Source organism: Myxine glutinosa, chromosome 6 (genome assembly GCF_964187855.1).
Source record: "Myxine glutinosa chromosome 6, kmMyxGlut1.1, whole genome shotgun sequence".
Classification (NCBI taxonomy): domain Eukaryota; kingdom Metazoa; phylum Chordata; class Myxini; order Myxiniformes; family Myxinidae; genus Myxine; species Myxine glutinosa.
Genome location: NC_136266.1, coordinates 51,360,362 through 51,372,872, shown reverse-complemented (window position 1 = coordinate 51,372,872; position 12,511 = coordinate 51,360,362). Strand labels below are relative to the sequence as shown.

Sequence of the window (12,511 nt, the reverse complement as noted above, 5' to 3'; positions counted from 1 at the left end):
TGCTCTCTTTTCAATGTCGAGTCACAGTGCAGTGTGACTTATAGTTATACTGTTACAGAGCGGGCTACGTCCATAGCATCACAATACAGTACTTTAATATCGATCTTTACCTCAGCCTTCTTTCCGGTTTATGCAACATTAATTTATAAAGTAATATAGTTTACGTCTGTGCCGCCAACATTCGTTGAATGCTTATCAAATATACATTTTTCGGATATGAAACTCGGTGGTGATTCATGCATTATTGTGCATTATAAACCTGCAACTCTTGCGGATTACACCGTCAGGGATTAAACACACGGATTAAAATATTTGAATCGTTAGTGAATGGCTACACTAGTTTCAAAAGCAGTTATTTATTACGCACCTTAAAGTTATTAAACCTCACCCACACACGCATTATACCGTCGGGGATGAAGACACTGCTTAAGATATTTGACTCGTTATTGAATGGATAGTTCCAAAGTAGTGCTGCAATAAAGCACGTGTACGTTTTCTGTTTGATTGTCAGATTTACTTGAATGTGATATAGTTATTGTAAATATGTCTAAGATTTAAGTAAGAATCACGCGCTAGGTGGTGTTAACGGATTTTTTTTTCAAGAACGTAATTTACAAATATTTTATAAATTAACGTATAAATTAGCGAAATACCGAAGGGCTTTCTGTGATTGAGTCGGCTTCAGGGTATTTCAGTAGTTTCCGGTCGGTGACTTCTGGTTGTGAGACGCAGTTCATATTGATGTGCCGGTGGTGAGGAGACGAGGGAGTTGCGAGCAGTCGCCGCATAGGGTACGAAATGAATCCAAGCGACAAGAAACACCAAAGAGAGGCTCAAGGTGGCGGTTTGGCGGCGGATTTGAGTTCGGGTGGCGCAGGAAGCAAGAACAGTCAGCGGGTCTGGGACGATGGCTCCGACTTTGTGCTCTTGACGAAACCCAAAGAAAAAGGAAGTAAGACGAAGAGGTATGTGTCATGCCATATATATTCAATGGCGGTTTGGCTATATATATATATATATATATATATATATATATATATATATATATATATATATATATATATATATATATATATATATATATATATATATATACACACACACACACAGAGTCGGCGTCAGAACAAATCTAATCAGTAATCGGGGGGCATTAGGGTAAGCGCGGGGGGGCACAAACTGCCGTTCGAGAACTCGATCTATGATGTAAATGCTTGATAATAAGAGTTTGCCGTCAACAATCAACACACCAACCCAGTTACAATTTAAAAACATGCTGCAAAGTCACACACACACACACACACACACACACACACACACACACACACACACACACACACACACACACACACTTAATTGTACAGTATTGGTTGTTCCTAAACTTAAATATAAATAGTTTACAGGATTGCTGTAAATGATGTTAATTTCACAACATCCCATATTCACCTTTATTTAAATTGTAAACCTCAAACATAGTTTCTCCACCTATAAAAGCAAGAACGTTAACCCGTAACCAATTGACTAGTTTCCCGACTGCATGGATCATCAGCTGGGCACCGTTCTTCCTCGAGGTTTCGATCCTTTCAGCCCAGGACGTCTCCAAACGGCGGATCCACAACCTCGATCATGGATCCACATCAATAGATGGTACATCAGTAGATCCACAACCTCAGTTGCGTCCAGGCAGTCAGTCAACCCATCAATGCACCATCACTTATTCCAACTTTACTCGCAATAGGATTTAATGTGTTATCATATATGTATAACTTTCCTTACACACTCGATAATATGATAATATCATTAAATCATTCACATCTTACCCTTAAATACATCAATCGACCAACCAACATGACCACACCACCTACCTTTCTATCAAACTGCACACACACACACACACACACACACACACACACACACACACACACACACACACACACACACACACACACACACACACACACACACACTGCACAAAATATAGCCAACGTGCAAGCCACGTCTCTGTCTTTCACTCTTTCACTCTTTCACTCTTTCACTCTTTCACTCTTTCACTCTTTCACTCACTGCACTGTCTGTGCGCGTCATTGGACCATCATTTGAAATATACTATACTAGCAGAAGTACCCGGCATTGCCGGGCGGGGGGGGAAGAGGAGGGGAGGGGGAAGAGGAGGGGAGGGGGAAGAGGAGGGGAGGGGGAAGAGGAGGGGAGGGGGAAGAGGAGGGGAGGGGGAAGGGGAGGGGGAAGGGGAGGGGGAAGAGGAGGGGAGGGGAAGAGGAGGGGAGGGGAACAGGAGGGGAGGGGAACAGGAGGGGAGGGGAACAGGGGGGAGGGGGGAGGGGAACAGGGGGAATATGGGGGAGGGGGAAGGGGGGAAGGGGAGAGGGGAGGGTGTGGGGAGGGTGTGGGGGTGCCCGGGGGAAGAAGGGCCCCTCCCCCCTCCCCCCTCCCCCCTCCCCCCTCCCCCTTCCCCCCTCCCCCTTCCCCTCCCCCCTTCACCTCCCCCTCCCCCGGTCGACAAGATGGGGAGAGAAGGAGAGGAAGCACACAAACACAACATTTGAGAGCAGGGACATCGGGAGATGTTTTTGGAGGGAGAGGGCCTGGGGGGAGGCAGGATAGGTATAAAACGAAAGGACACCAAGGACTTCCAGGAAAGAAGTCAAAAGTCATCTCAAAAAAGTGGATTTGGGGTGAAATTAGCGGGGGTAGTAAAGATCAAGGTTTTGGATTGGGGAAGATAAGAGATGGTGGTGAACAGCCGATTTAAAGACCTGGAGGGTGGAGTGGGATTGAAGAGAGTGAGGGAGTTTGTTCCAGAGGCGGGAGAAAAGAGGAGTGAAGGTGAGCAGAGAGTCTTGATTTTGGCAGTTTAACCATAAGAGGGTGGCAGGCAGATCTTGTGTGACCTGCAGGAATATTTGGGGGACAGAGCCCAGAGAGAGCTGGGGGAGCAAGGCCGGAGAGGAGTCGGTAGAAGACGGAAAGACCACCAACCTGCCTGCGGTGATTAAGTGAAAGGCCCTCGGAGATAGCGTCATTGTGGGAGATTCCAATGATTCTGAACGCTTTGGTTTCAACAGCGTGACGACGAGCTAGGTGTGAGGCAGGAGCACCAGCCCAGAGGGGAGAGCAGTACTCCATTGAGCTGCAGATGAAAGCCTTGTATGTGGTGAGGAGCTCAGGTGTGCCAAGGAAGGACTTTGCATGACGGAGGATGCCCAGTCGGCGACTGGCTTTGGAGGCCAGCTTGGAAATGTGGTTTTCCCAGGAAAGACCATGGCAGATAGTGAGACCCAAAAGCTTGAGTGACAGAACTTCTTGGAGAGGATTATTCAGAAAGTAGATGGGAGGGTTGTCCAGTTGGTCTTTTCGGAGAGACATCGTAAGAGTGTGAGATTTGTCAGGATTAAAAGACATGTTCCACTTGTTTGCCCAGTCTGTGATTTTGTCCAGGATTGCGTATCGTATTTTGTGGAGCATTGCGTATCTGTGGTCTGAAAATACGTTTCTCAGAGTGGAGAATGAATTCTCGCACATTGCTGTGGAGGCGCCAAATGTTGAGGCATGTTTGAAAGCAGTCAGTACACTGGGTATTCCGATCAGATGTGTGTGGTACTCTGAGAGGATGTGCTGTGTAGTCCAATCCCTCTCGATTGGCTGTGATTGTTTTTGTGAGCTGAAAAACTGTTTAGCAACTTCGTACTCTGTCTCAATTATAGGCGATCGTGACAGGTCCATAATATGCTTCACAGTCTTTACATCAAGAAATGTATCACTTTCTGGATTCAGTGCAACAAGTGCACTCGCCAAGTGTGAGTTCCGTTCGCTGAATCTGTGATCCATCTCTCCAAGCACTGAATCAATAGTGTTGTAGTACAGTCTGAAGTTCTGTTTTTTCGTCATTATCCCTGTGTCCTGTCGTTCCCATAACGACATACTCATCCATATTCGTGTTCGCTTTGCGTCTCCGTTTGGGGATCGCGGGTCTCAGTGATGCGCTGGCAGCCGTGGCCATGTCCCACACCTTATTCAATTCCTCGTCAATGAGCATACTACTTCCTCAAATGTGACCTGATGCAAATATGACCAACAGGGTGTGTTTTTTTCTTTTCTTATTTTTGTTTTTATTTCATTTCATTGAGCGAAACGATTTTCACTTTTAATATGATAAATATAAATTAATTAATAAAACGCAAAGTTTGGCACCAAAGGCTTGGCCTGCGGGTGGGAGGGGGGGGGGCACAACAACTCATTTGGGGGGCATGGCCCGCGAATGCCCCCCCATGATACCGACCCTGTATATATATATATATGTATATATATATATATGTACACACACACAGCCTGGTGTTGCCTGGTGTTGGCTTAGCGGTTAGGGTGCCGCCTTGGGATCCTAGGATCCTGGGTTCGAATCCCGGTCGATCGCTGAATTAACGCCAGGGGGGTTGACTCAGCCTGTCATCCTTCCGACGTCGGCAAATTGAGTACCAGCTTGCTGGGATGAATGATCCCGGTGTGTACCCCGGTTTAGAATAGGTGCACCGTATCCCTGCGCATCGTAAGAGGCGACAAAGGGTTGGCGTCAGGAAGGGCATCCGGCCATAAAAACATTGCCTCAAACAGGGAACCATGATTGTCATGGGACCCGCAAGGCTAACCCCCGCTGTAGCGGGGAAAAATGGCCTTAAAACGATCATTCATTCATTCATATTCACACACACACACACAAGGCTCACTTTGGATTTGGACTATGATGACGTCAACTTTATCTGTCGAGTGGTGTAGGTTGAGGTTGTGGGTGGTGGTTCATTTCAGCCTAAAGGGGTCGTGACAGAGTGGAAGAGAAATGGAGATATGTGAATCCAGGTGTAGCTACTGCATGTGGAGGCGTAAGTGCCCCTGCTGGCCCACCTTAGCTGACCGTATCAAGGTTGAAGGGCCGAAACGAGATGATGAGATATAAAACACCTGGACACTGCAAGACCTTCCAGGAAAGAAATCGGTATTTCAAAAAAAGTGGATCTGGGGGTGAATTAACAGGGGTAGAAAAGATCAAGGTTCTGGATGGGGGAAGATAAGAGATTGTGGTGAACAGCTGTTTTAAAGACCTGGAGGGAGGAGTGGGATTGAAGAGAGTGAGAGAGTTTGTTCCAGAGGCGGGAGTAAGAGGAATGAAAGAGTGAAGGTGAGCAGAGTCTTGATTTTGGCAATCTCACCAGAAGAGGGTTGCAGGCAGATCTTGTGCGACCTGTAGGAATATTTGGGGGACAGAGCACAGAGAGAGCTGGGGGAGCAAGGCCGGAGAGGAGTCGGTAGAAGACAGAGACCACCTACCTGCCTGCGGTGAGTGAGTGAAAGGCCCTCAGAGTTAGCTTCATCACGGGAGATTCCAATGATTCTGAAAACTTTGGTTTGAACAGCGTGAAGGCTAGGTGTGAGGCAGGAGCACCGGCCCAGAGGGGGTAACAGTATTCCATTGAGCTGCCGATGAAAGCCTTGTATGTGGTGAGGAGCTCAGGTGTGCCAAGGAAGGACTTCGCACGACGGAGGATGCCCAGTCGGTGACTGGCTTTTGAGGCCAGCTAAATTAAATAACTTAAAATAACTTAAAAATTAAATTCTTCTCATGCCCGAATCCACACTCAGATCTTCACCAAAATCGAAACGATTAGTCCTTGTCACACACACTAACTTTTCGCCAAATTTTGTCCGAATCCATCCACAACTTTTTGATATATATTGTTGCGGATCCCCCAAAGCCCGTTCCCGTTACAAAGGGGAGATTAAACCCCTTTTTTCCCCCTGGGTCTTCGGGTCCGCGAGACCGAGTCGCCACTTCCGGGCAAACGTGAAAAAGGGTTTCGGGACAAATTCGCACGTACCTTTGGTACCCACGCTGCAACGGAAGCAGGGATCGAGCCTCGCACGAGCCACGCTTAATCGAGTACGCCCGAGCGGAATGCGTATCACGTGACTCGTGCTGTTACTTTTCTATTGGAACACGATTTGAGCGGTTTTATTTGTACCATGCAAAGCCAATGATGGAAGAGACAGGACGGTCAAATCAGAAGGAAGAACATAATTTATTTACACTATGCACAATGATCAAAAGGAAAGGAAAGGGACACAGAGCAGAGCTTAGTCAGTCTTACTTAATCCCAGACAAATGGGCCCACTCACATACACGGGGAGATGGAGGAAGAGAAGTTCGCGCGATAAGCGCGCTTTGCCGTCGGTCGCCCGGGGGCAGCTCGCCCGGCGTGGCTCTCCAATGTTCACGGCACGTATCAGGCGAAGGCAGGCGGGAGGAAATCACGCGTCTGTGGCCGGGTGCGGGTCATTCTTTACAGTGTGCGATTAGTACTGCGCAGAGCACGGGGAACAGGGCATGGGGCAAATTCGTGTACAACGGCAATTCAATTCCTTCTGCGTTCTCGTGCCGTCCGTTCTCGTGCGATCCCCGTTCTGATCTGCCGCGTTCTCTTACATTCTGCCGCGTTCTCTTACGTTCTGCCGTCTCCCTCTGAACTCGGCACTCAGGACTTGGAACTCGGCACTCAGGACTTGGAACTCTCAAGTCAGGACTCTCAACTCTCAACTCAGGACTCTCAACTCTCAACTCAGGACTCTCAACTCAGGTGGGGGGCTCGGAGCAGGGTTATATGGCCCCGGCCCGACTCGAATGTTCCAAACCCCGCCTCTGGCCGTCGTGGTTAGCCACTCCCCTCGAGCCTTGATTGGCGGCTCGTGCTTACCGACTACCCCTCCTGCCCCGCCTTCCTTCGGCCTCGGTCGACTTGTTCAGGCCTGCCGCGTGGTATTTCAGCGCCAAACAAAAACCAAAGCGCCAAAAGAACACCTAATCTCACTGGCCTACTCAACGCAAAACTAAACACAGGAAAGGGCTACGCTTACATTCACTAAGAAATAACTGAACTATCGCGAGGCTACATGTTGTGGTGTAACTAAGAGGGGAAATTAACCTTTATTTCAAAACCGCAACAATATTGTTCACAGACAGGGGTAAAAACATAACTTCTATCCAACTTTGGTGGTGGAGGCAATAAAGCAAAATAGATACTTAAGAAAACGAAAAAGGGAAGACGGCGGGAACAAGCACGAGGTGAACTAAACGCTTGTTTGTTTGTTACTTGCAAAATCGAAGATTTTTCAAGTATATGATGATGATGATTATGTCGAGTCTCCTCGGGCAATGATGGCGTTTGCCATCATATTGCCTTTCTATGGCTGGTACACACGGGTAAGTGTGTGGTATAGACAGGAGGTCGCCACTCCTCTCCGTCTCTCTGCTGGCCGTTGGGGAATTCACCCTCTTCCGCCCGTGCTGTTGGAGTCGACTGGACTCTCATCCATCAGATGTGCAGAGCCATCTGCCATTTTTAACCACATGGCTGTGGACCTTACCCTGGTAAGGGAGGCTAACAGGTATTACACCTTGCCCACAGGTTATCTGGGATTATGCAAGGCAGGGGCATCTATCCCCCTGAGGTATCAGAAGACACCCGCATACCCTAATATTATTGTATATTGGTCGGTTGCGTTTGTTATTCTGTTTGTTTGTTTGTCACCGGCCTACAGGTCACAATTCTAAACCGATCATCATGAAACTTCACCAAGTTGTAGATGTCGTCACAATTTTGAAGTCTATTGATTTTGAGGTCAAAGGTCATCTGGAGGTCATATTTCTAAAATCGCCATTTTTCATCCGATTGCCTTGAAAATTGAGCAGCATTTTTATATTGAGTCACGAAATAAGGAAACCAATTATTTTTGAGGTCAAAGGTCAACTCGAGGTCAAACTTCCAAAATCAACAGTTTCATCTGAAAAATCATCTCATCTGATTGATTTGAAAATTTAACTGCTTTTGCATCGTGCCTCACTGAATTGGGAAACCTACTATTTTTGAGGTCAAAGGTCAAACTTCTAAAATCATCCATTTTCATCTGAAAAATCATCGCTTTTCATCCTATTGACGCGTGTTTTGATCAAGATCGTCAATTTTAATATTGATGAAATGGACAATTTCATGGATCAACGGCAACCTTTTTTGGGGAGGGGGGTGCATATTGCAAGTATCGTGCTCTGCATGATGCCCTCTTGTTTAATTATTTATTAAATCGTGGATGTCTTGTGATTGCGCAACGTCACTCCCCCTCACTTCTCACTTCCCCTAACTTCCATGGCCATATAGTTTTACCACTTATTACATTTTCAATGGAGTGATTAACTTTGCAGAAGGCCTATGAATAATTAACTTTTCAGAATGAAAGGATTTAAAATTGTAGGACCATGGGGTTAAAAAAAAAAAAAAGACCCCAGATAAGACCAGATAATTGGCCTTCAGGCCTCAATTGGGTTTTGGGCTTATTCACTGCCAAGGTTTCTTTTCTGGGTTTCCTGGAGCGATCGAGTAATATGTACAGTGAAGATGGTATGTTGCAGTGGTATTGATTTGTTGCCTATAACACAAATTTAATTATGATGAAGCTTAAACGTGTGCTTGTTATTTAAAAGATTGTTTTATGCAGGTTTATTATAACACCTCCTCGTTCAGGCCTCGATTGAGTATGTTGCTTACACAACACTGTGATCGAGTAATACTCGTATGTATTGTGAACATATGTTGACGTCATATGTATGCAAGCTAAAAACGGAAACTGTGCATTGCCTTGGTACATTTCTCCCCTAACTTTAATCCCCTGTCTGTCTCTCTCTGTACGATCCATCGGTTGATTTTTATGCCTCAACTGACAAAGTTGACGGAGGCATTATGTTTGTGGGTTGCCCGTCCATGATGTGTTTTCTTTACCGTGATAACTTGAGAATGGCTGAAGGGATTTAATTCAAACTTTGATCAAGTATGTACTACGATATAAAGATGAACTGATTAGATTTTAGGGTCAAGAGGTCAAATGTCAAATGTCAGAGGTCATGTTAGGTAAAACTCCTGTTACCACGATAACATGTGCACCAGTGATGGGATTTTGACCAAAGATCGTACAAGTATGTATTATGATGCAGATATTAACTTATTTGATTTTGAGGTCAACAGGTCAAAGGTCAGATTGTGTAATAGATTTTCTTTACCACGATAACTAGTGAATGGCTGAAGGGAACCAAGTCAAATTTGGTACAAGTATGTGTAATTATTTAAAGATGAACAGATTCGATTATGGGGTCAAGAGGTAAAAGGTCAGAGGTCCCATTCTGTAAAAATTCTGTTACTGCGCTAACTTTTGAACCAGTGACCGGATTTTGACCAAACTTGGTCTAAGTACATGTTATAATGAACTATGCAAAGACAAACTAATTAGATTTTGGTATCAAAGGTCAGAGTCAGGTAAAAATGTGATACTTGAGAACAGCTGAAGGGATTTAAATCAAACTTTGTACAAGTATTATAATGATGTAATAATGTGGGAGGAGGCATGTCGGTTAAAGTCACGATGTTGAAGAGTGCCGTTCCAGTTTAACTTTAACCTACCACGTCACAAAGATCGGCATGGTAAGATGCCCGCCACACTAATAGAGCTAGCTCTGGAAAAGACCATTTTGGGCACATTGCGCCTCTGGAGTTATTATAACACCACCATGTTCTTGCTCCTCCACCTGTAATCCTCCTTTTCTGTTGTGCGGGTGTGTTACACAGGTTCAACTCCTGATATTAATTACTCGATTTTTATTTATTTTATTTTATTTTGCATTCCCACGTCATGAAAACGAACTTTGCATGTAAGTGAACTGCCTCTGGGCTACCAAGATATTTTCGTTTCTGACTTAATATTTCAATACATATTGCATTTAATTTCACCGGCCAATGCCAGGTATTTCATCCATATAGTAAGAAATGATGGAAAATGAGCTCCTTTATAATGAAGTTTCACGATACGAAGGGGTAACATCTTCACTAAGCGGGGGATACCTGTACACAACTGTGGTGGTTCATGTGCAGCCTGTGGCTGCTGGTTGCATCATTTCCTGCAGGTGCAACTGATGCAATGCCTGTCTATAACCAGTTATGTGGTACTCATTTTGCCGACTTTGGACGGATGACAGGCTGAATCAACCCACCTGGTGTTAATTCAACGGCATGATAGGGGCTCAAACTCAGGACCCCAAGATCTCAAGCCAGCCACCTTAACCTTTAAGCCAACACCAGGCTTTGCTGCATGTGAAAGAGCATTTCAGTATTGTCAGGATCATCATCCAAGCGGACTTGCGGGGACTGCAGTCTTACGACTCGCACACGTGTTCAACATCCTCAACACTTTTCCGTTGCCGGCCTGCTCACGAATTGTTTTTCCTGATGATGCCTGCCTTCCGTCGGTCATCCTGAAGATTTGGTGAACCTGTGTAGCTGATTTTCTTTATGAACCATGTAACACAATGCACTTGTTCTTGTGGGGCCTATTTGCAGTAAATTTGATGTCATTTGTCAGAGGAGACACCTGGAAATGAAAAAAAGGGCAAACTCTTTGAGGAATGTTCTTTCACATGCAGCAAAGTGTGTGTGGTGTGTGTTAGACACAGCATATGCCAAAAGGATCAATGTGGCCCACCTCTTCCATCAAGAAAATGATCTCTATATGAACTTGTCTTTCAGGTTTTATTGGTGCAATGGTGTCAGCTTTTCCAAACCATTGACTTGTATTCTAATACTTTTTGCTTAATGACACTTCCTGGAAGTCTGCTGAGCACCATTCTTTCCATCCCTTCCATATGACTGAGGCCAACATAATATTGATTTGATTTGTACTATTGTTGGTGATTGTAGTATTTTATTAAATTTGAGTGATTTTCTTTATGCACTTGAAATGGGGAATTTTGTGAACCTTAACGTTCTGTCTTTTTCATGTCTAGGGCAAAGGCCAAAAAAAAGAAGGCGACAGCTCAAGGAGGTACTTCAGAGTTTGTTGTTGCACGACAGCTGAATGGTGGTGTTTGGAAGGAAAATGGAGGTCAAAGTCCAGCATATGGCGCATTCAAGTCCAGCATTTATTCAAAGAAGACGTTGAAACTTTCATTGCATGATGCAGAAACTTCTGCATTGCCACAAGTGACTGAGGTTGCAAAGCCACCAGAAGGTCTTTCAAAATTAGGTTCTGTGCACAGTTCGGAACAAGAGTCAAAGCAAGTCGCAATGTTTGCTTTTAAGAAGGGGATCAAACGAGATGATGCACAACAACCGAGGCAAGAGCCACGGTCCAAAGGAGGTACAGGAAAAGGTTTGGGAAGGGACGTCAAAAAAGGTGTTCCAAAAGACTTGGGGAAGATCCTCAAGTCAAAGGCCTCAAAATGTTCAGGAAAGAAAGGGGTCAAGCAAGATGCTTTGCAAGGCCCAAGTGGAGGTGTTGAGCATTGTGCTGTTCAGGAAAAGGGATTGAAGCAAAGCTCTAAGCATGGACACACTCTCTCTATGAGCACTAAAAATAAAGAAAGAGTGAAGAAGTTGTTGATGAAACTGGAAACTTTAGACATGGAAATGGATAATGCCAATATTTTGTTAAATCCATTTGAAACTTTGGTACCCGACACCGCAGCTCAACCTCATATGCCTGTGCCATCCCAGGCAACTCCACCTGTTATTCCTTCAACACCTTTCCAAACTGCACCACTTCCTCCTTCTGTAGAAATTGCTTCTCAAAGGTAATTCATGTAAGAAGTAATTGTGCTGACAAATAGATTGACCAATAATTTTGTTACTAACGCTCTGCTGTGCCCCTCACACTTTGTGACGCACTGATTCATTGCATTCTGGGCTGGCAGGGAAGCCAAGAGGTATGCACACTCACCTTTGAGCTGTCGAGCCCGTGGTGGAATCTCGGCTCGGCTATAAACTGTCATCCTAGTGTTTCGCAGGCATGGCGATGCATCACCTTGTGTCGTCCCTCAAATGGACGTTAAACTGGGCCTCCCGTCTGCTAGCATTAGGTTGTGGACGTTAAAGATCCCGCAGTGTCTTTCATGAAGAGTAGGCGTGCTATCACCAGCATCCTGGCCAAATTTCTGCTCTAACTTACATGGGGCTACGCCTCCCCAAAACTGATGTGACCCATCGGCATGTGCCGCACCTGCCAGAAGACTAATCGCTGGCCAACACAATCTTACAGCTCTTCGGCCTCAAGTTTTCTTTCGAAGAACCTAATTATGTTCACTCTATAGCTTTCGTGCAATTACAATGCACCAAATTTAATGCAAATGATTCGGGATTTAATGTCAGATATTTGTATCGTAAGTATGTATGAGCTTTCAAGGAAGGGATTGTGGGAGATGCTGAGAGATTCTTTTTTATTTTAGAAATTTGTAAAATGATCAGACATAAATGGATGTGATGCACACTTTGTTTATCAGACAAAAGGAGACTGAGGTTGGCGATAACAAGAATAGAAATTGTGATCCAGTTTGCAAGGGGCTTTCGAGCAAAGCTCAAAATCTGGAGCCTGACGGACTTGGCGAAGTCTCTCTCTATGCCGTCAACAATCTCAGGAG

The 12,511-nt window shown here is 45.1% G+C and overlaps 1 protein-coding gene across 3 annotated transcripts in view; it reads left to right on the top strand.

Moving 5' to 3' along the window:
• The first annotated feature begins 705 nt into the window (after window positions 1-705).
• The window catches only part of DHX57 (DExH-box helicase 57), a 71,249-nt gene continuing 59,443 nt past the window's right edge, over window positions 706-12,511 (top strand). For 2 of the 3 annotated variants that reach the window (XM_068120003.2, XM_068120002.2), the window contains exons 1-3: window positions 709-965; window positions 10,883-11,668; window positions 12,374-12,511. In XM_068120003.2, coding sequence (XP_067976104.2) covers window positions 799-965; window positions 10,883-11,668; window positions 12,374-12,511 — 1,091 coding nt within the window. In that variant the 5' untranslated portion in view covers window positions 709-798. Of the gene's footprint in view, window positions 966-10,882; window positions 11,669-12,373 lie in introns of all 3 variants that reach the window. The other variant, XR_010984941.2, reaches the window with a different exon arrangement.